This window comes from Salmo trutta, chromosome 33 (assembly GCF_901001165.1).
Source record: "Salmo trutta chromosome 33, fSalTru1.1, whole genome shotgun sequence".
Lineage (NCBI taxonomy): Eukaryota > Metazoa > Chordata > Actinopteri > Salmoniformes > Salmonidae > Salmo > Salmo trutta.
This window is the reverse complement of record NC_042989.1, coordinates 16,487,929-16,509,967: the sequence shown is the minus strand read 5'-3', so window position 1 is coordinate 16,509,967 and position 22,039 is coordinate 16,487,929. Positions and strand designations below refer to the sequence as shown.

Here is a 22,039-nt window from a genome sequence, read left to right as displayed (position 1 = left end):
GACATTTATTATAAAACGAGGCAGGCAAAAGACAGGTCTTGGGCAGGCAGAGGTCGGTAGGCCAAGGCAGAGTCCGTAAGGTACAGAGCGGCAGGCAGGCTCAGCACAGGTCAGTAATCCAGGGCAGAGTCCGTAAGGTACAGAGTGGCAGGCAGGCTCAGGGTAGGCAGAGGTCAGTAATCCAGGGCAGTGTCAAAAGGTACAGAACGGCAGGCAGGCTCAGGGTAGGCAGAGGTCAGTAATCCAGGGCAGTGTCAAAAGGTACAGAATGGCAGGCAGGCTCAGGGCAGGCAGAAAGATCAAAACCAGCATAACTAGAAAACGGTCTCAAGAAAACAGAAAACCTAAAAACACACTGGTAGGCTTGACGAGACAAGACAAACTGGCAACAGGCAAACAGAGAACACATAAATGCACAGGGGATAATGGGGAATATGGGCGACACCTGGAGGAGGGTGGAGACAAGCACAAAGACGGGTGACACAGATCAGGGTGTGACACAGACTTTACAAGTAGTGTTGCTCAAGAGAAGTAGAATTGGAATAATTAGATTAAATGCAAAGATGATGTACAATTTCAAGAAGATGTATTATATAACAAGACAAGCTCCACAAGTAGTGCATATTTTTCTTGTATTCTACTAACTGCCCCAAAAAGGGAATATTCTGTTCACAGTAGATACACAAGTCTCCGTCACCTGAATAAAACCATTGTGGTATGACAAAAATACTATCCACATTGTAAAAAATATATATTGTCATTTACAGTTCTTAACCCGACTAAGCCAGGTTATTCTGATGATGTTCAGATCCTTAACCAGGTCATGACCCCTGATGTGACCCCCATGTATCACGAGCTGAGCAGGATCTCCATAATGTGGTCCAGATCATTGAGGTCGGTCAGACACCGCTGTAATGTGCTGACCGAGATATATTTGGAGCACATCTTTAGTCCCTCGTTCCCCCAGGAGGCCATCCCGCTGGCCCATCAGGACAGGTAGCCGGCCCAGGCAGAGGGGAAATCAGAGGAGTAGTACATGAAGGTGTCCTTGTCCTCAAAGATGCCATCCGGGGCAAGGTCTGTGAGGCAGCCCAGGGAGTTTGGCGTCTTGCTCTTAGAAGAGCAAAGGGGTGCCGAGGGGCTTTGGATCTGTGGTGTCCAGAAGAGCTGTCCTGAGAGGGAGATGTAGGCAATATGGTGCGGCGAGGAGACACCCAGTCCGTTTCCTTGAGCACACTCTGGGTAGGTGAGTGGCCCGTCCTCCTCCCAAATACTGTCAAAGAGCAGGGAATCGTGGTGGACATCATTAAAAAGCAAGTCTGAGAGGCCAGGTATGTGGGCAGGTGCATCAGGGGAGAGTGACTGGGATGACAGGTCCAGACTACCTGGCCCTTCCCTCTGCATGTCCTGTTGAATCTGCCTCAAGGTATTCACCAGCAGCACAGGCTGAGTTCCACTCCTGTTTAACTGCGCTGTAGCTTATCCAGGCACAGGCTGAGCACCAGCTGGCGCTGCTGCAGGTAAGAAGACCCACCCTGAACCTGGACCTCAGCCTTCTCTGGCCCATAGACCATAAGCCCGTCTGCTTCATTACAGCTCCGCTTCCACTTCACGCCACGACCCAAAATGAATCTAGACAGGAAGGATATCTATCACTTTCATTGATCAACATTTAAGTATGAAATGTACATCTATACATAATTTGAGTCCTGTCTTCATACGGTTTTAAATATAGTTTGTGATAGAAGGCTCTTTCTTGTTCAGTGAGTTGATTGGCTACTATATTAGCCTACATATTCAACTTGTACTCGCTGTTTAGTGAGCTACTTAACCACTGTATTTATGAATTTGTTAATGTGTAAGAACTACTAAATATGAGCTTGAGTTTAGATTGATTGATGCATCTAGATTTGTATGTTCATCATTTACAAAGACAGTTTATTCAGTGTTGACACTACTCTGGTAAGCAAGTTAGGCCCCAAAAACTAATTTTCACCAAGTCAAATTAATTTATTGTGTTAGAGGTTTCATGATGCTTGTATCGAAACCAAAGTAGATAATTTTAAGATTGGTCTATACATCAGTTGGAGTCTCTATAAGCTTCAATATGAGGTCCTAAACCTAGCATGAAAGTGCATCCTTGTAGCTGTGTCTTCAGATATGTTTAGCCAATGGCCATGTGGTAAGTTGAGCCAATGGCAAGTTGAGCAAATTGAAGTGTTTTCTTTCCAGGCATAATGCAAGGCATTATTGCTCAGATATGAGGTATGTTAAAAGTATAAAATTACAAAGTGTTTGTTAGGTGTTAAACCTGTGTTAAAAGATGCTTACAATTATTAAAATACAAAAATGCGATTTTGATTGTGTTGAATTGTTTGGGAAGTAAAGATATGGTAGTGGGGTAGTGGTAATATTTAATTCAGTACAGAAATTTGTAGGCTGCTTAACTTACCCTGTTCCGCAGCGCAACTTACCCCATACTAAACACACTTTTTTTGGACAACCTGTTTTCAAAAATGAAACGTTTAAATTCATTCTGATTATTTCCAAGAATACACAACATCCTGAAATATATGTAGATATCTTTGTTAGAAAGAATACTATACTTCCCTTGACAGAGTGATGCTGAATGTAAAAAAATGTCTTAACTTACCCCTCTCCCCTAGGCAACTGGACCTGTATTATGGAGCTACTGCATTTGATAGCACTGTGCACTTAATCGAACTCCCTCAATATTATAATCGTCAGTGGGTGGTCTTAACCACTCACAGGGCTGGGAAATGTGCAACACATTCTCTAGGGTTGGAACTTTTTACATGCGTTGAAATACACTGTATCCAGTCTACTACGTAGTGGTTCTCTAAGTGCAAACCAGACTTGTGTTACTGTTACAACGGTGGTTGTATCAGGAATCAAGGTAAGACCCAGATGCAGAAACGTCGAATTGACAATGGTTTAATATTCCAACAGGGGCAGGCAATAAGACAGGTCAAGGCATGCAGAGGTCAGTAAACCAGAGGTGGGGCAAAGGTACCGGACGGCAGGCAGGCTCAGAGTAGGCAGAGGTCAACAATCCAGAGGTGGGGCAAAGGTACAGGTTAGCAGGCAGGCTCAAGGTCAGGGGCAGGCAGAGTGGTCAGGCAGGCGGGCTCAGAGTCAGGACAGGCAAGAGTCAAAAACCAGGAGGGCGAGAAAGAGAGACTGGGAAAAGCAGGACCTGAAAACAAAAACGCTGGTTGACCTGACAAACTGGCAACAGACAGAGATCACAGGTATAAATACACAGGGATAATGGGGAAGATGGGCAACACCTGGAGGGGGTTGGAAACAATCACAAGGACAGGTGAAACAGATCAGGGTGTGACAGGTTGTAACAACCATCCAAACACAGTTACAGATGGATGCATGGAATAGGAACAGTGACAGTGCCTTCACTGTCACTGAAAGTATTCACACCCCTTGACTTTTTCCACATTTTGTTGTGTTACAACCTGAATTAAACATTTATTAAAATTAGATTTTGTGTCACTGGCCTAAACACAATACCCCATAATGTCAAAGTGAAATTTTAGTTTTTAACCCCTTTGTTATGGCGAGCCTAAATAATTACAGGAGTAGAAATGTGCTTAACAAGTCACATAAATTGCATGCACTCACTATTGTGTGCAATAATAGTGGCGAACATGATTTTTGAACGACTACCCAGTCACTGTCCCACACACAAACTGTAAGGTCCCTCAGTCGAGAAGTGAATTTCAAGCACAGATTCAACCACAAAGACCAGGGACATTTTACAATGCCTCGCAAAGAAGGGCACCTATTGGTAGATAGGTTAAAAAAAATGACACTGAATATCCCTTTGAGCATGGTGAAGTTCTCAATTACATTTTGGATGGTGTATCAATACACCCAGTCACAACACAGATACAGACGTCCTTAACTCAATTGCTGGAGAGGAAGGAAATCGCTCAGGGATTTCACTATGAGACCAATGCCGATTTTAAAATAGTTACATGGCTGTGATAGGAGAAAACTGGATCAACTGGATCAACATTGTAGTTCCTCCGCAATACTAACCTGAATGACAGAATGAAAAGAAAGAAGCTTGTACAGAATAAAAAAATATTCAAAAACATGCATCCTTTTTGCAATATGGCACTAAAGTAATACTGCAAACAATGTGGCAAAGAAATGAACGTTTTGTCCTGAATACAAAGCGTTACGTTTGGGGTAAATCCAACATAACAAATCACTGAGTAGTACCACTTCATATTTTCAAGCATGGCGGTGGCTGCATCATGTTATGGGTATGCTTATCATCAGCAAGGACTAGGGAGTTTTTTTTTCTTCTTTGTGTTATATTCTCCTACATTCATTTCACATTCCACAAACTTCAAAGTGTTTCCTTCAAATGGTATTAAGAAAATGCATATCCTTGCTTCAGGTCCTGAGCTACAGGCAGTTAAGATTTGGGTATGTCATTTTAGGCGAAAATTGAAGAAAAAAAAGGGTTGATCCTTAAACTAACAGATACATTTTATCTAATTAAAAAATAAAATAAATGACACAATTAACTTTGCACCTTTTATTATAAAAAATATTTACAAAGATGCTACATTTTCTTAATATAAAAATGCATATACTTTACAATTGTTGAAATTCTAGTTCCTGTTTGAAGCAGAGTGACATCATTCAGAGAAGAGTGTTGCGGTAGTAATGACCGGAGTAATACTGTCGGATTTAACTGGTACGGTTTGCCTGAGTAATCTCTTAATCATGATAAGAAGACAGTTTGAAAAATCTTTAGAAAGACAGTTGCTTGTACATCCCCAAAAAATGGTGGGGAAAAAACATTTTTTGTTGTTGACATTTCTATGGATGAATTCTGTACAAAATATCATTTCACAAATGAACTGCATAGTGAATAGTAAACCCAGGCCCATAGTTCTTTTTGAAAAGGGGGGGGGGATTTGGGTAGACCCATGTGATATATAAAATATATCACATGGGTCTACACGATTCAGTTAAAAGCAACTTGGCATGTTTGTGTCTATTTAATAAATTAAATAAATTAAAAAGTAATAACTTAATGGGTCAACCCATAATTCTTAATTTGTAATAACACAAATATCAGAAAATATGGCTTCTTAATGCTGATATCAAGTAAGAGTTTCTGTTAATACTTGAACAAATCTAGTCTAGGTCGTAAGAGATGGATTCAAATCAAGCAGGGGGAAAAAACGTGCCTGAAAAAGCAGGACAGTCTCTGTCTTGAGACAATTACTTTATACCAAACCATAGGAAGACTGGTCAAATCGGGCTACATTAACATTTCAAAATCTCTGTCAGATTAAAAATAGGAGGGGGGGAGGGGATTAGATGTAGTCATACTGGTACATTTCCCAAACTGTATGTTGCAAAAAAATATATTTCAATATACATATATACGTACAATATCCATCTATTTCACTAATATTTGTTTTAGTCTTTAGGAAAATATACATTGCTTCAAAGGTTTGGATGTTCCGGTCTCTATTCTTGTGTAGTGTAATGACATTGTTCTTCAGTCCATACATAACAATAAATTAAAACAAAACTGGAAAAATAGATTGTATGATAAAAGGAAACATAGAAAAGTATGTAAATAAGAAAAATCATAATGGTATATGCTGTAATCTCTGCCCACTAACAGATGCACACCTGCATGTGGTAACACTGAATAAGTTATTGATTTCATAAACCCTCAACGTCTGAATGTATAATAATAACACCATATCCATGTACGCACCATGTGCATTGTCTGTAAAGCGTCTACCAAGTCTGTATGAATGGGAATGTGTTGTTTCTCAGGAGCCCACTATGATCTCCATGATGTGGTCCAGTTCATTGAGGTCTGATCGGCAGCTGGTGCTGGAGCTGAGGGGTGAGGGCCCATGGGAGGACAGGCTCTCCAGGAGGTCGTAGGGCCCCATCTTAGGCGCACTCTGCATGCCTGTCAGCACCGTGTCAAGGTCGTAGTAGGACGCATCCACGTCTGAAAACAGTTCCTCCAGGGCAGGGTCGGGGCTGGGCGCAGGGTTTTTGATCTCGAACGTACCAAAGACCTGCTCTGCTGTCCTGGAGTCCTCCACAAGCCTGTCACTGTCTCCCTCCTCCGAACCAGACCCACACTCCTCACTGTCCTCATCTTCCTCCTCATCTTCACCATTCTCCTCTTCCCAGCAGGGGTCCATGCCAAAGGTGCCTGGCAGGTAGGAGGTTGGGGCTTGGGGGGAAACCGTGGACATGGTCACCCCCCCCTCGCCCTCCTCCTCCACCACCACCTCCTCCTCCTCCTCTGCAGGGCAACCCTCTGACCCCACCGCTGGGAAGGGCTTGAGTACCTGCTCCCCCTGGGTTGCCTCGGTCTGCCGACACAGCACCTCGGTGGCCACCAGGCGGTCTGCAGAGCACTGGGCAGCAGCGTTGGCAGCACTCAGGGCCTGGGTCATGATCTGCCAGGTGCCGTCCTGGGTCATCTCCTCCTGGATCTGCCTCACCGTGTTGGCAATCAGCACTGAACGGCACAGGTTGGGCTCCACCAGCATGTGGCACAGCTGCAGCTTGATTAGGGACATGTCCAGCAGGGACTGCCGCTGCAGGCTGTAGGATGACAGCATCCTTACGGCCACCGAACTCGGTTGGTTTACATCCTCACCGCCTGCCGCAGGTTCATCCCCGGAGTCAGAAAACTTGCGCTTCGTGCCCTTCGGGAACATTTTGGCTCTCTGGGGTGAGGGGAAACGGAGAGTGTTATTGACGAAAAATCTGTCACAAAAACGTTACCAATCTGACACAAACACACATGGTATCATGAAAGACTGTTGTTTTGCAGAATTTTACTTATCAAAAGTACATTCTAAAAATGAATGAACTTATGTGTGGTGTTATGTTTGAAGTGTGTGGCATAAGGACAAACTATTAAGGTGATAAGCTGAATTTCAATTGGTAAGAGAATTCTGTGATGAAGAATCTCTAGAAGGTTAGCTAAATATTCATGTAGTGGCCTACAGTATAAATGGCTTGTTTTTCTGAAAGTTTGCTATACCTTTCCTGTTGAGAGGCACAGGCATTAGCATAGCAGCTTGGTCCCGGCTGCAGCGCTTCAGTACTTTTGTACAAGCAACAAGCAGCTTTTGTTCTGCACCCTTTCTGCCCATTTTAGGCCAGTCTGAAGCAAGGCTCCTGCTGGGCGGAACAACCACACTTTTAACAGACCCACTGAACCACCGAAAATACAGCATGTTACCAACCACCTGCCATCACTGTGGTCAAAGTCAGGACAGGTCAGACTTTTCTCAAAAAAACACAATCAGCTCATGTACACACACCATCCCACCCCACTGCCACCTGTCGTCAGACATCTCCTAATTATGGGCAAAAGTGAGTTAACAACTTCACTCCGGTAGTACAAAAGAGAACAGGACACATACTGGGTGAGAAAAGTCAAATGAAACCACACAGGTTTAATGTGATATTATGTTTGAGATATGCACACACCATACCATGCTCCGAAAACTAGAACTGATAGAATGTCATTACAGGGAAAGGAGGAAAAGTTAACATTAACCTTCCCGATGCTGTATCTCTGCCTGAATGAGAAGATATCAGAAGACTTGCCTCAAAACAACAGGGTCGGCTGCTGGCTCCAAGGGACAAACAAGCCGGGGAGAGCAGAGTAGGGAGAGAACACAGGACATGAGCCTGGTGTGACTACATTTCCCATAAGACTAAAACAAAGGAACTTCTGTAAGGGAAGGCGTCCCCTCAGAGAGAGCTCTGGGTAGGGCATTGATTGGCGTTACTACTCTGCTACATGGATCAACCATCCACGAAGCAACAAAGGATATAAAAACAGGAGGTAAGTATGCAATAAAGAAAACTAAAAACAGACAAGAGACATAGTTTCAAAACAACAAACATTTGTAGTTAATATACTGAACAAAAAGAAACGCAACATGCAAAAAAAATTCTGAGTTACAGTTCATATAATGAAATCAGTCAATAGAAAAAATTAATTTGTCCCTAATCTATGGATTTCACATGACTGGGCAGGGGTGCAGCCTTGCAGCCAATCAGAACGAGTTTTTCCCCCCAAAAAAGGCTTTATTGCAGACAGAAATTCTCCTCAGTTTTATCAGCTGTCCGGGTGGCTGGTCCCAGACGATCCTGCAGCCGGATGTGGAGGTCCTGGGCTGGCGTGGTTACACGTGGTCTGCGGTTGGGCGTACTGCCAAATTCTCTAAAACAACGTTGAGGCGGCTTATGGTAGAGAAATTAACATTCAATTCTCTGGCAACAGCTCTGGTGGACATTACTGCATTCCGAATGCCAATTGCACGCTCCCTCAAAACCTGAGACATCTGTGGCATTGTGTTGTGTGACAAAACTGCACATTTTAGAGTGGCCTTTTATTGTCCCCAGCACAAGGTGCACCTGTGTTATGCTGTTTAATCAGTTTATTGATATGCCACACCTGTCAGGAGAAATGCTCACTAACAGGGATGTAAACAAATTTGTGCACAAAATTGGATATAAATAAGCTTTTTGTGCATATGGAAAATTTCTGGGATCTTTTATTACAGCTCATGAAAACTGGGACCAACACTTTACATGTTGCGTTTATATTTTTGTTCAGTATAGATTATTTTAACACTATACTTGCTGATAGCAAAAAAGCACACAGTTGATAATAGCAACGTTCCTAATTAGCAATGTCTTGTATCTATTCTAGAGCTGTAGGGGTACACTGTGGACATCACAGGGGCACAATCAGTCTGGCCAGGGGAGAACATTTTGCTTTGGTTCTACCCTAGTGGGCATCTTACCACTGGAGCAACAAATGCTATCACAAGGTGACACTTGCATTTACTGTATATTTTTACCATTGGAAGTAACCAGGAGAGTGCTTTGACTGTGTTAATGAACCTAACTTGAATGCAGACTTTATGGCCCACCACCTAACTATTGCTTTTACTAGATGGTGGTAAAGTGCTTCTAATGTCATTAGCCATAAATAAACTATGATGAAATACTCTGTCACACAATTGGACTGGTGCCCTTACTGAAATGTAAGATATTTTAACTGCAACAACTGAGCACTGCAAATGGACCTGCATCAGACCACAGATAAAATGTATGAACAGTAGGTTTTTGACACAAACCTCTGAAGTACAAGAAAACTGAAAACTTCAGCAAGTGTTTATGTGTTCCAAGTTGCTAGAACCCAAATGGTATTTGTATAGCTGCAAATGTTCTAGTCCAATTCATGAGGGGCGTTGCCAGGTACCCTATTAAAAATAAAAAATGTGCGGCAGACATGAATGTACTCTCTGTTTCTCTCTTTTTTTTACCTTAGTGAAGCCTGTCAAAAACAAAGGATAATTTCTAACTAAGAAGCAAAATACTACACAAGTAACAACAACACTGTGTTCATGTTAATTCACCAATCCCCACAAACAACGGGTTTCTACTAAGGAAGTCTAGCTGATTGGATATCTGAAAACAAGGAAAAAGAGGTGCAATCATTATGTGACAAGAATGAGTTACTGGTGCGAGGATGGGGCCTTATTGCTCCTTATAAAACACTGCAAACCTAAAAAGGACTGTTCAATACAAATCTGTTAGGCCATATCCATGGAAAAAAAGGGTCAAATAGGTTAATGCGGCTATAAAAACAAAACATAGATCAAGACAACATACAACACTTCAAGGTTGTCTTTTGCTGATTACTCCAATCAATGAGTCTGTCAGTGCCACATGTAAGGAGGGAACCTCCATCCTGTAGGCTGTGCTTGTTGCAAGTACCCTGTGTTATGTCTCAGTTTACACCACTAAACTTCAAAGAGCAACAACTCCACCAGAGAGAGATCCTCCTCCTCGTCTATGGCTCCACCTAGGAATTGGCTCCCCTCCCCCACAGTACTGACGTCGATATTTCCACGGCCGCTTATGGTTATTTGAATGGAGAAATTATCTGACTACCCAACAGTGCGAGGGTGCATCCTGCAATTCATAATAGGTTAATAAAAAATAAATTTACAAAATTAAATCAGTTATTTACATTGCACCCATTGCAATCGCTATTGGCCTTCTCTGGTAGCTGCACCGCATGCTTTGTCTAGCTCGAGCAAAAGGGAAGCTGGGGCGACAATGGAGATGAGGCCATTTTGAAATAACTAGCTAGCTAGCCAATTCTTACTCATCGAGATAAAATGGGGATAAATTATGACACCGTTTTCAAATTACAAAACTTCATTTTTTCCAACTAAATAATTTCTCAACTCTCCCAAACTGGTGTGTATACTTCTGCTTTACAAAATGGTTTAGCTACCTACATAAATGTGTAGCTAACATAGCTAGCCCCCCCACCCCGCCTCACCAGACTAACATTTGCTAAGAGTTTCGGGAATACATATTTCGTATCAATCCTAACAAATAAATACATTCAACGTACCTTCGTTTATTTTACTTTATTCCGGTGTTGGTCATAAGATCCTCTGTAGGATGCGGAGATCAGGCTGAGATGAGATCATTAATGCCACGGCTTCAAAACTACCTCGTCTTCACTGCTGCTTGTTACGGCCAGGGAGCAGGGAGGGTGGCGGAATGGGGGGAAGGATGAAGGGGGCGGGCTCCGTGCATCTTGATCGACATGCTGTCACTTGAATTAGAGCACCAGAACAAAAGGTATACTCTCAAAAGGCACAAAAACAACAACGCAACATGTAAATCAAAGCTCACGTGCGTTTCTTCACACAACTGCACAGACTGTAATCACTGCGGACCTCAGTACATATGGGAGGAAATGGTTAATTCACAGAAGAAAAAAATTCCACTGTGAAAAATGGTCAACATTAAATGCAAACAACTATGACGAGTTATACAGAATGTAATGACATTGAGCTTTTATTTATTATATTGTTCAAAATGTCCAAGGCTGTGGTTTACCAAGGAATCATTAAAAAAACATATTTTTTACAAATGACTCTGAGTTTGCCGTTAGTGGATGTGACTGTCCAAAAACTCAGTGGTGGCACCATACGGTGGCACAACACTGTTATTGCCAATATTGACTGATTTGTCAAGCGTCTATCCAGCCGGAAGAGCTGTCGATTTTATATGGTTTTGTATGGCTGTTAAAATAACCTTATGTCAGTGATTTCAATATAACATTTTTGCATTTGTGGGTACAAGTTAGGTTGTGTGAATGTATGCTTTTAACAAAAGAAAGTACACACATCTCATTTCAGAATCAATATTTTAGTCATAAATGTGGTTCAAGTAATCACAAAAACAAGGGGCAAATCATTACTGAGAGCTAAGGCTCTATACAAATGAGAACTTTTAAAGTTAAACATATCAACAAATAATTCTTACTAGTAACATAGTTACTAGTAACACCCAACATATTTGACTTATCTTATCATTATTGAATATAGTACTACAATCAAACAAATGCAACTATATACAAATAAACCCAATACAATTATATACATCAGAAATATTAATATAATTACCTGAAACCTGTATTCAAAAACAGACTTAAACACAGTTTGTAATTCCATAACATGTTGAGAAATGTAGGTTTTCTTCATAGGAATTCATGTACAACTTCATTTTTTGTAATTACTACGGTATACTAGGCCTATAGTTGTTTTATCAAAACATACATCCAACCCCAGAAAAATAGTCAAACATATTTTATGATGCAATATTTAAAATAAGGGGTTTCACAAATTCTGGGCAAAGCACATACACAAGACAAATGTCCTCACCTTAACCCAGTCCCCTAACATTAACAGTATTCAAGATAATGTCATAAAAGGTAAACAAATACAAATAAATAACCAAACAAAAACATACTTAGCCAGTTGCAACACATTGTTGGTCCCCTGTGAAACCGCTTCTTAAATATTTGTTGGATCTGACATTTTATTTGGTTATTTTACACTACATCAGGAGTAAGACATGAGTTAGGGGTGGAAATGGTTTGGGATATCATTGTATTAAATATAACTTAACATAAAATAAAATGAAACTACAGTCATTAATTATGATTGAACCAGTACATCCATGTTAATAACCATATAATAGAACATTTGAAACATTCAATAAAAATACTGCATAAAGTCATGCATCCCTGAAACTGTAAGGAACCACTACAATCAACAGCTCATTATTTTAAAATAACATATCAATGTCATTAGCAAAATTTCTGCATATAAAACTCTCTAAAAGCATTAATATCAAGTAGAAAACAATTAAACAAACCTTTTCAGTAGCAACGTCTTTCAAGAGATAAGCACAGACAGCCAGGAGTGTTGCAAAGAGAAGCAAATGGTCTACATTTCAGTGCAAATAGAAATTCAGAAAAAAGCCTCTCCCTTGTCCACTGACTACCACAACCCCATGACCAGATAAGAATCACATGCGGTCAGAACAACAGGACCGTGTCTGAGGTCAAGATGTGGTCAGTAGAATAATAACGTGCTTTGCTGGCCTCATGCAACACACTCTGCTCGGCCACTAGGCCTACTTATGAGTCCTCTAAGGCAGGAGAGCACAATGTAGCAATATTAGTATACTGTATATAAAATCTCAACTATCAAAAAGTTATGGTTAATATGCTGCAGATAACATGACAATACACATTGTCCCGGACTACCTGTAGAGTGCATCACTCAACCAGCATTCATTAAGAAGAAAAGCTCTCTCTCTCTCTGGCAGAACCTCCATTGGTTTTGCTCGACTCTTCATGTCCTCTCCTCCATCCACTGCTCGCTTGCTTTTGAAAAAGGTCAAAGGTAATCGAGGAGTGGAGGCGAGGAGAGGAAATGTGGAAACAAATCCACTTGTAGGAATTGAGACTCTCCTTCTCCACTTTCACATTATCAGGCAAATTATATTTACAGGGGTGCAATCCCAAAATAAATGTGTAAAGTGATAAAAACAAATGTAGCTTGTTGTGCTCATGCTTTTCTCCTTTGAGAAAACAACAGCTGATTCAAAGGGGGTGTGGCAGATTTTTAAACACTCCTGCGCTAGCCGCCGGGAGGATACTCTTGTGCATCCTCGGCCAAAGTAGGTAATTGAGGAGGTGAGCATACTTCTCCGTTCGCCTACTAACGAATTGACACTCTCCTCGACCACTCAACCACTCATCGTTTTCCGGGTTACAGAGTAGGAGTATGAAAAGGATGGACTTTTTCCCATTCTCTCTCCTCCCTCTCGCCTTTTTTCTCTCTCTCACTCCCTTCGGTCCTCATCTAGTTCCTCCTCAGAGAGCGTGTCATGAGGGGTGGAGGGGCGGGGCACGACATGACCTTTGACCCCTCCTTTTCTGTTCTGCAGGAAGTCCTGGATCTCCCCCGGCAACAGGCGGAACTTCTCCTGGTACTCCGCCTCCACCGCACCCTGCAGCTGGGGTCAGAGGTCAGGGGTTAGAGTTAGGCATTTGCGGTTTATGGTAATCCAAGATGGCGCAGCAGTAAGACGTGTTTGTTTTCGTCCCATGTAAATATTGTATTTTGCGGGGGGTTTTTGTATACATTTCAATCTCTTTTTTCCATTTTCAAAATAAATATACATTCCTGCATCCCGCCTCACCCAATGTGGTACGGGTCAGCAATTTTTCTTTAGACGTTATAACTGGAACCTCCATCATTAGTTAGCCAGCTAATTAGCTACTAGCTATTTAGTCATTGTTAGCGGTCTTACCTTTAGCTCGGACTCCTGCAGCTTTAGTCTGGATAGCCCGGACAATACCTGCAAGTCTGCACAGCGCGATACCAGCCCTGAGCATGTCGGACTGCTTTTTTCCACTACATCACCGGATTCCTGCCGCAAGCTCTGGACCATTACACCAGATCTTCGCAGCTAGCTAGTTGCTACCGAGGAGCTATTGTGGCTAACGCCCTTGTCCAGAAGCATGCACCATTTAGCCCTGAGCTAGGTCCATCTCCCGGCTAGCAAACGAAGTACACCAACTACAACACTTCTCTTGCCAATTGGTCTGGACCCTTTGTCGACACGGAGCCCTGCCGATCCATCACGACTGGTCTGCTGGTCTGCTGACATAACTCGGCCGATTTGCTCTCAACCGGCCTCTGCGTCGTGGATGTTTGGTGATGATCCATCTGCTAGCCCCGGCCTGCTAGCTCCCTGAACGCCGTGTCTCCCGCTCGCTCAGCGTAGTAATCAACTATTGAACGGTTCCCTGTTTCATCTCGTGCTGCTCATTGGACCCTATGATCACTCGGCTATACAGCCGATGCCTGCTGGACTGTCCATTAACACGGTACTTCATTTTGTTTATCTGTCTGCCCCAGTCACAAACTCAGATCCCGTGTGTAGCTAACTGATCCTCCCTGCCCATTCATCGCCATATACCCGTTGTTGTTGTCCTAGCTGTTTACCCATTGTTGTCTCACCCGTTGTTGTCTTAGCTCTCCCAATCAACACCTGTGATTGCTTATGCCTTTCTCTAATGTCAATATGCCTTGTATACTGTTGTTTAGGGCAGCTCTCGTTTTATTTTACTGTGGAGCCCCTAGTCCTGCTCAACATGCCTTAGATAGCTCCTTTGTCCCACCCCTCACACATGCGGAGACCGCACCCAGCTTAACTGGCGCCTCCAGAGATGAAACCTCTCTCATCGTCACTCAATGCCTAGGTTTACCCCCACTGTACTCGCGCCCTACCTTACCCTTGTCTGTACACTATGCCCTGAATCTATCCTACCACGCCCAGAAATCTGTTCCTTTTATTCTCTGTTCCCAACGCACTAGACGACCAGTTCTTATAGCCTTTAACCGCACCCTCATCCTACTCGTCCTCTGTTCCTCTGGTGATGTAGAGGTTAACCCAGGCCCTGTGTGTCCCCAGGCGCTCTCATTTGTTGACTTCTGCAACCGTAAAAGCCTTGGGTTCATGCATGTTAACATCAGAAGCCTCCTCCCTAAGTTTTCTTTATTCACTGCTCTAGCACACTCTGCCAACCCTGATGTGCTAGCCGTGTCTGAATCCTGGCTTAGGAAGGCCACAAAAAACTCTGAAATTTCCATCTCCAATTACATTTTCCGTCAAGACAGAACTGCTAAAGGGGGCGGAATTGCAATCTACTGTAGAGATAGCCTGCAGAGTTCTGTCATACTATTCAGGTCTATGCCCAAACAGTTCGAACTTCTACTTTTAAAGATCCATCTCTCCTGAAATAAGTCCCTCACTGTTGTCACCTGTTATAGAACCCCTCAGCTCCTAGCTGTGCCCTGGACACCATATGTGAATTGATTGCCCCCCCATCTATCGTCAGCGTTCGTACTGCTAGGTGACCTAAATTGGGATATGCTTAGCACCCCGGCCGTCCTACAATCTAAGCTAGATGGCCTCAATCTCACACAAATTATCAAGAAACCTACCAGGTACAACCCCAAATCCTTAAACATGGGCACCCTCATAGATATCATCCTGACCAACTTGCCCTCGAAATACACCTCTGCTGTCTTCAACCAGGATCTCAGCGATCACTGCCTCATTGCCTGCATCCGTTATGGGTCCGCGGTCAAATGACCACCCCTCATCACTGTCAAACGCCCCCTAAAACACTTCAGCGAGCAGACCTTTCTAATCAACCTGGTCCGGGTATCCTGGAAGGATATTTACCTCATCCCGTCAGTAGAGGATGCATAGTTGTTCTTTAAAAGTGCTTTCCTCACCATCTTAAATAGGCATGCCTATTTCAAAAAATGTAGAACTAAGTACAGATACAGCCCTTGGTTCACTCCAGACTTGACTGCCCTTGACCAGCACAAAAACACCCTGTGGCGTACTGCAATAGTTTCGAATAGTCCCCGTGATATGCAACTTTTCAGGGAAGTCAGGAACCAATACACACAGTCAGTTAGGAAAGCAAAAGCTAGCTTTTTCAAACAGAAATGTGCATCCTGCAGCACTAATTCCAAAAAGTTTTGGGACACAGTAAAGTCCATGGAGAATAAGAATACCTACTACCCAGCTGCCCACTGCACTGAGACTAGAAAACACTGTCACCACTGATAAATCCACAATAATTGAGAATTTCAATAAGCATTTCTCTACGGCTGGCCATGCTTTCCATCTGACTACCCCAACCCCGGCCAACAGCTCTGCACCCCCCGCAGCAACTGGCCCAAGCCCCCCCGCTTCTCCTTCACCCAAATCCAGACAGCTGATGTTCTGAAAGAGCTGCAAAATCTAGATCCCTACAAATCAGCTGGGCTAGACAATCTGGACCCTCTCTTCCTAAAATGATCCGCCGCAATTGTTGCAACCCCTATTACTAGTCTGTTCAACCTCTCTTTCGTATCATCTGAGATTCCTAAAGTTTGGAAAGCGGCTGCGGTCATCCCCTTCTTCAAAGGGGGAGACACTCTAGACCCAAACTGTTACAGACCTATATCCATCCTGCCCTGCTTTTCTAAAGTCTTCGAAAGCCAAGTGAACAAACAGATCACCGACCATTTAGAATCCCACCGTAACTTCTCCGCTATGCAATCTGGTTTCCGAGCTGGTCACGGGTGCACCTCAGCCACGCTCAAGGTCCTAAACGATATCATAACCGCCATCGATAAAAGACAGTACCGTGCAGCCGTCTTCATCGACCTGGCCAAGGCTTTCAACTCTGTCAATCACCGCATTCTTATTGGCAGACTCAACAGCCTTGGTTTCTCTAATGACTGCCTCGCCTGGTTCACTAACTACTTCTCAGATAGAGTTCAGTGTGTCAAATCGGAGGGCCTGTTGTCCGGAGCTCTGGCAGTCCCTATGGGGGTGCCACAGGGTTCAATTATTGCGCCGACTCTTTTCTCTGTATATATCAATGATGTCGCTCTTGCTGTGGGTGATTCTTTGATCCACCTCTACACAGACGACACCATTCTGTATACATCTGGCCCTTCTTTGGACACTGTGTTAACAAACCTCCAAACAAGCTTCAATGCCATACAACACTCCTTCCGTGGCCTCCAACTGCTCTTAAATGCTAGTAAAACGAAATGCATGCTCTTCAACCGATCGCTGCCCGCACCTGCCCGCCCAACTAGCATCACTACTCTGGACGGTTCCGAATTAGAATATGTGGACAACTATAAATACATAGGTATCTGGCTAGACTGTAAACTCTTCTTCTAGACTCACATTAAGCATCTCCAATCCAAAGTTAAATCTAGAATCGGCTTCCTATTTCACAACAAAGCCTCCTTCACTCATGCTGCCAAACATACCCTCGTAAAACTGACTATCCTACCGATCCTTGACTTTGACGATGTCATTTACAAAATAGCCTCCAACACTCTACTCAGCAAATTGGATGCAGTCTATCACAGTGTCATCCGTTTTGTCACCAAAGCCCCATATACTACCCACCACTGTGACCTGTATGCTCTCGTTGGCTGGTCCTCGCTACATATTCGTCGCCAAACCCACTGGCTCCAGGTCATCTATAAATATTTGCTAGGTAAAGCTCCGCCTTATCTCAGCTCACTGGTCACCATAACACCCACCCGTAGCACGCGTTCCAGCAGGTATATTTCACTGGTCACCCCTAAAGCCAACACCTCTTTTGGCCGCCTTTCCTTCCAGTTCTCTGCTGCCATTGACTGGAACGAATTGCAAAAATCACTGGAGTTGGAGACTTATATCTCCCTCACTAACTTTAAGCATCAACTGTCAGAGCTGCTTACCGATCGCTGCAGCTGTACACAGCCCATCTGTAAATAGCCCATCTGTAAATAGCCCATCCAACCAGCCAACTACCTACCTCATCCCCATATTTGTTTTTGTTTTTCTGCTCTTTTGCACACCAGTATTTGTACTTGCACATCCTCATCTGCACATCTATCACTCCAGTGTAAATTGCTAAATTGTAATTACTTCGTCACTATTGGCCTATTTATTGCCTTACCTCCTTACTTAATTTGCACACACTGTATACAGATTTTTCTATTGTGTTATTGACTGTACGATTGTTTATCCCATGTGTAACTCTGTGTTGTTTTTGTCGCACAGCTTTGCTTTATCTTGGCCAGTGTAACGCCCTGGCCATAGAGAGGGGTTTTTTGTTCTTTATTTTGGTTAGGCCAGGGTGTTACATTGGGTGGGTGTTCTATGCTCTTTTCCTATGTTGGTTTGTTTTGTTGATTTTGGCCGTGTGGCTTCCAATCAGGCACAGCTGTAGAGTGTTGTTGCTGATTGGGAGTCACACATAAGTGCCTGTTTTTCCGTTGGGGTTTTGTGGGTAATTGTTTCTGTTTCTGTTGAGATCATTTCCTAACAGGACTGTTTGGCTGTCGTGTTTTTTGTTCAGTTGTAGTGTTCTCTTTTTGTTCTAATTAAAAATCATGATGAACACTAACTCCGCTGCACCTTGGTCTACTCTCTCTCCCGGCAGCCGTTACAGCCAGGTTGCAGTTGTAAAGGAGAATTTGTTCTCAACTGGCCTACCTGGTTAAATAAAGGTTAAATAAATAAGGGCTACGGGGTTAAAGGTTAGAGGTCATGGCTTAGTTGGTGTGTCACCTTTGGTTTTTCATCCAGAATCTGCTGCTGGATGCCTTTGTGCTGCTCCACCAGTCTCTCTTGACGTTTTGACTGGGCGTCCTCCAGCTAGAGCAGAGAACAGAGAGGTTACCTTCAGTGATTGGACCACTCGATCCTGGAATCGCTATCACTTCTCAGGAAAATAACAGTACTTGACGTCACGAAGATGATTCATCAACAAGAGTTTTGAGTGATGTCTGTCCCCTAACTATTTCATCCTTACCCTCTTGATGTTCTGTACCACTTCATTCACATATGATTTGTTGATCTCCAACTTCTCCCTGACAACAGAAGAAGAAATACAATCATACACATAGGCAGTATTTCTATCTCTCTGTCACACGCACGCACGCACGCACGCACGCACGCACGCACGCACACACACACACACACACACACACACACACACACACACACACACACACACACACACAGAGAGTTCTCTCTTACTCTTCAGCCAAGTGCTTCTCTTTCGTCATTGCTTCTTTGATTTTCTCTGTTCTCCTCTTTTCCATTTTCTTTTTCAGGTCTTTCTTTTCTCTACAACGGTGGAGCATCACAAATGAGATATTTTATAGAATTGTTTACAATTATATCTCTATAATACACTCACTTTACGTCTCTGTTAAACTGACGTGTCACAGTCATGTCAAACTCACTTGTCACAAATGTCTTTTAATTTCTTCATCTGGTTGTTCTGGCTTTCCTCAGTCACCGTAGTCAGTTTCTCCATCAGCTGCAATAGTGGTGAGTATTAGAATGTATAGTTATATAGTGTATTAATGTGCGTGTGTGTGTTACCTGTTTGATATGTTCTCTTTTGAGGTATTTCTCGCTGTAGTATTGTTCCTGCCTCAGCTCCAGTAGCTGTTGTTGTTGTTGTTCTCTCAGCTCCCTCAGTTGGTCCTCTCCCTCCTCATCAAACTGCTTCAGTTCAGCCTCCCCTCCAGGCGTCAAACTTCTACAAGACACACATGTGCGCATACACGCGCACACGCACGCACACGCACACACGCACGCGCACACGCACACACGCACGCACGCACGCACGCACGCACGCACGCACACACACACACACACACACACACACACACACACACACACACACACACACACACACACACACACACACACACACACACACACACACACACACACACACACACACACACATACACACACACATACACACAAGGGACATGAGTCAGGGTTATGGACAACGCACACATACACACACAATGCAACACTCTACCTTATTTCCCCCCTCCACCCTACCTACCTTGTCTTACCATGTTGTTTAGTCTTCAGTAGAGCGTTGTGTCTGCGTGTGTGTTGGTTCTTAGCCTGGTTGTGTTTGGTGGTATGTTCCTTCACCATCTCCAAAGTCTTCTTATGGTGTCTCTTCACCACATCCTTCATCTCCCTGTAGTGTCTTTTCTGCTCCCGCATGATCAGCTTCTGTTGCCTGAGCTCCTCTAGTGTGGCCGCCTCCATATCTGAACCGGCAGAGACCACACAGTTGAGCACATAGACTACACACCACAGCCACAATGTCTTATACTGACCTCACACAATCCCTTCCCCTGATCCCTCTGACCTATCAGAACGCTCTGCACCATATCTTCAGTCTTCAACGCTGGTTTGGCTGGTTCTGAAAAGACAACAAAAACACTATTATTGGTTGGCGGCACACCATTTAAATGGGAAAATTAATTAATGTCAATACATCTGCGGTGACATAGTAGCAGTCTTGGGTGTGACTTTGGCAGACAGAAGTTGCACTGCCCTAACTTGTCCAAATCTGGACAAGAGGAATACCTATGTCAGAAGTCCAGGGTTACAGGGTTACCTGTGGCTGCAGGCTGAGGTGTGTTAGTAGGAGTCCTGGGTGTGACGGTAGGGCCGGGGCTGAGACCGTTCTCCAGAGGAGCAGGTCGTAGGTTCGCTTTTGGCTCAGTGGGCCCTGGCTGATCAGCATTAGCCTCAACCTTTATAACACAAAAACATCAACAACATTTAACATTACAATCAACACCAGCAACAACAGCAATGCAACAGTATTTCTAAATACATGTATATCGAGGAGAACCCGTTTTTACTGTCCATAACCCCCTTTCGACCACAAACCTCTTTGCTGGTCTCCTCCTCCCCTTCCTCTAGGGTGAGAGCAGCCAGCTGCTGGGACCGCTGCTCCAGGAGATTCACATACCGGATAGGGTTAGACAGCGCCTCGATCACATCTACACACACAAACACACACACACACACACACACACACACACACACACACACACACACACACACACACACACACACACACACACACACACACACTAGGGATTAGCCTTGATGCAATGTGGGCAAACTGACGAAAAAGACTACTTCTCTGAGGCCAGATATTCCTGCCACACATGCACATGTTCCTTACCACTGATGACTAAGCTGGTACTAAGCTTATATAGAGACCTCCAGGTCTAATAGGCATTGTCGTACACCAGACCTACCTGCAAAGGTGTCTGGGACATAATCCTTCACTTCAATGTAGACAAACACAGCAGGCAGAATCAGAGACTGGTTCTTCTCATTCCTCAAGCCGATGTAGCGATAACCTGAGACAGACAGAACATAGTTAATAACCTGAGGACAGGAGAGGACAACAGAGGACAATAAGGACTACAGAGAGAAAGAAACACAAAACTATTTGCAGAATCAGTGTTTACTGTTTAAAGTAAACACTGCCTTCCTTGTAGCTCAGTTGGTAGAGCATGGTGTTTGCAACGCCAAGGTTGTGGATTCAATTCCCATGGGGGGCCAGCACAAAAAATGAAATGTATGCATTCACTACTGTAAGTCGCTCTGGATAAGAGTGTCTGTTAAATGACTAAAATGTAATGTAAATATAATGTTGTTCCTGTTCCCAAGAAAGCTAAGGTAACTGAGCTAAATGACTATCGCCCCGTAGCACTCACTTCCTTCACCATGAAGTGCTTTGAGAGACGAGTCAAGGACCATATCACCTCCACCCTACCTGACACCCTAGACCCACTCCAATTTGCTTACCGCCCCAATAGGTCCACAGACGATGCAATCGCAATCACACTGCCCTAACTTGTCCAAATCTGGACAAGAGGAATACCTATGTAAGAATGCTGTTCATCAACTACAGCTCAGCATTTAACACCATAGTACCCTCCAAACTTGTCATTAAGCTCGAGACCCTCTGTTTCTGCTGCTAAAGCCACTTTCTACCATTCCAAGCATCTGCCTCTAACCCTAGGAAGCTCTTTGCCACCTTCTCCTCCCTCCTGAATCCCCCCCCCCCCCCCCTCTGCGGATGACTTTGTCAACCATTTTGAAAAGAAGGTTGACAACATTCGATCCTCGTTTGTTAAGTCAAATGACACCGCTGGTCCTGCTCACGTTG

The 22,039-nt window shown here is 43.7% G+C and overlaps 2 protein-coding genes across 4 annotated transcripts in view; both read right to left on the bottom strand.

The window, feature by feature from the left end:
• Nucleotides 1-4,570: 4,570 nt before the first annotated feature.
• On the bottom strand, nt 4,571-10,678 carry LOC115172492 (cell division cycle-associated protein 4). Of its 2 annotated transcripts, XM_029729976.1 has the most exons (3): nt 10,496-10,678; nt 7,088-7,224; nt 4,571-6,767 (listed from the first exon to the last, which is right to left on the bottom strand). In XM_029729976.1, exon 3 carries the CDS (start codon nt 6,756-6,758, stop codon nt 5,847-5,849), a length of 912 nt encoding a protein of 303 aa, XP_029585836.1. In that variant the 5' UTR covers nt 6,759-6,767; nt 7,088-7,224; nt 10,496-10,678; the 3' UTR covers nt 4,571-5,846. The 2 variants fall into 2 exon arrangements, with proteins under 2 accessions (XP_029585836.1, XP_029585837.1); XM_029729977.1 differs by lacking the exon at nt 7,088-7,224.
• Nucleotides 10,679-11,282: 604 nt separating this feature from the next.
• The window catches only part of LOC115172491 (1-phosphatidylinositol 4,5-bisphosphate phosphodiesterase beta-1), a 33,454-nt gene continuing 22,697 nt past the window's right edge, over nt 11,283-22,039 (bottom strand). The window contains exons 23-33 of one of the 2 annotated variants that reach the window (XM_029729974.1): nt 21,120-21,224; nt 20,743-20,855; nt 20,465-20,603; nt 20,213-20,266; nt 19,895-20,111; nt 19,417-19,576; nt 19,275-19,351; nt 19,066-19,155; nt 18,839-18,896; nt 18,595-18,681; nt 11,283-13,461 (exon numbers count right to left, since the gene is read on the bottom strand). In XM_029729974.1, coding sequence (XP_029585834.1) covers nt 13,288-13,461; nt 18,595-18,681; nt 18,839-18,896; nt 19,066-19,155; nt 19,275-19,351; nt 19,417-19,576; nt 19,895-20,111; nt 20,213-20,266; nt 20,465-20,603; nt 20,743-20,855; nt 21,120-21,224 — 1,274 coding nt within the window. In that variant the 3' untranslated portion in view covers nt 11,283-13,287. Of the gene's footprint in view, nt 13,462-18,594; nt 18,682-18,838; nt 18,897-19,065; nt 19,156-19,274; nt 19,352-19,416; nt 19,577-19,894; nt 20,112-20,212; nt 20,267-20,464; nt 20,604-20,742; nt 20,856-21,119; nt 21,225-22,039 lie in introns of those variants that run through there. The other variant, XM_029729975.1, reaches the window with a different exon arrangement.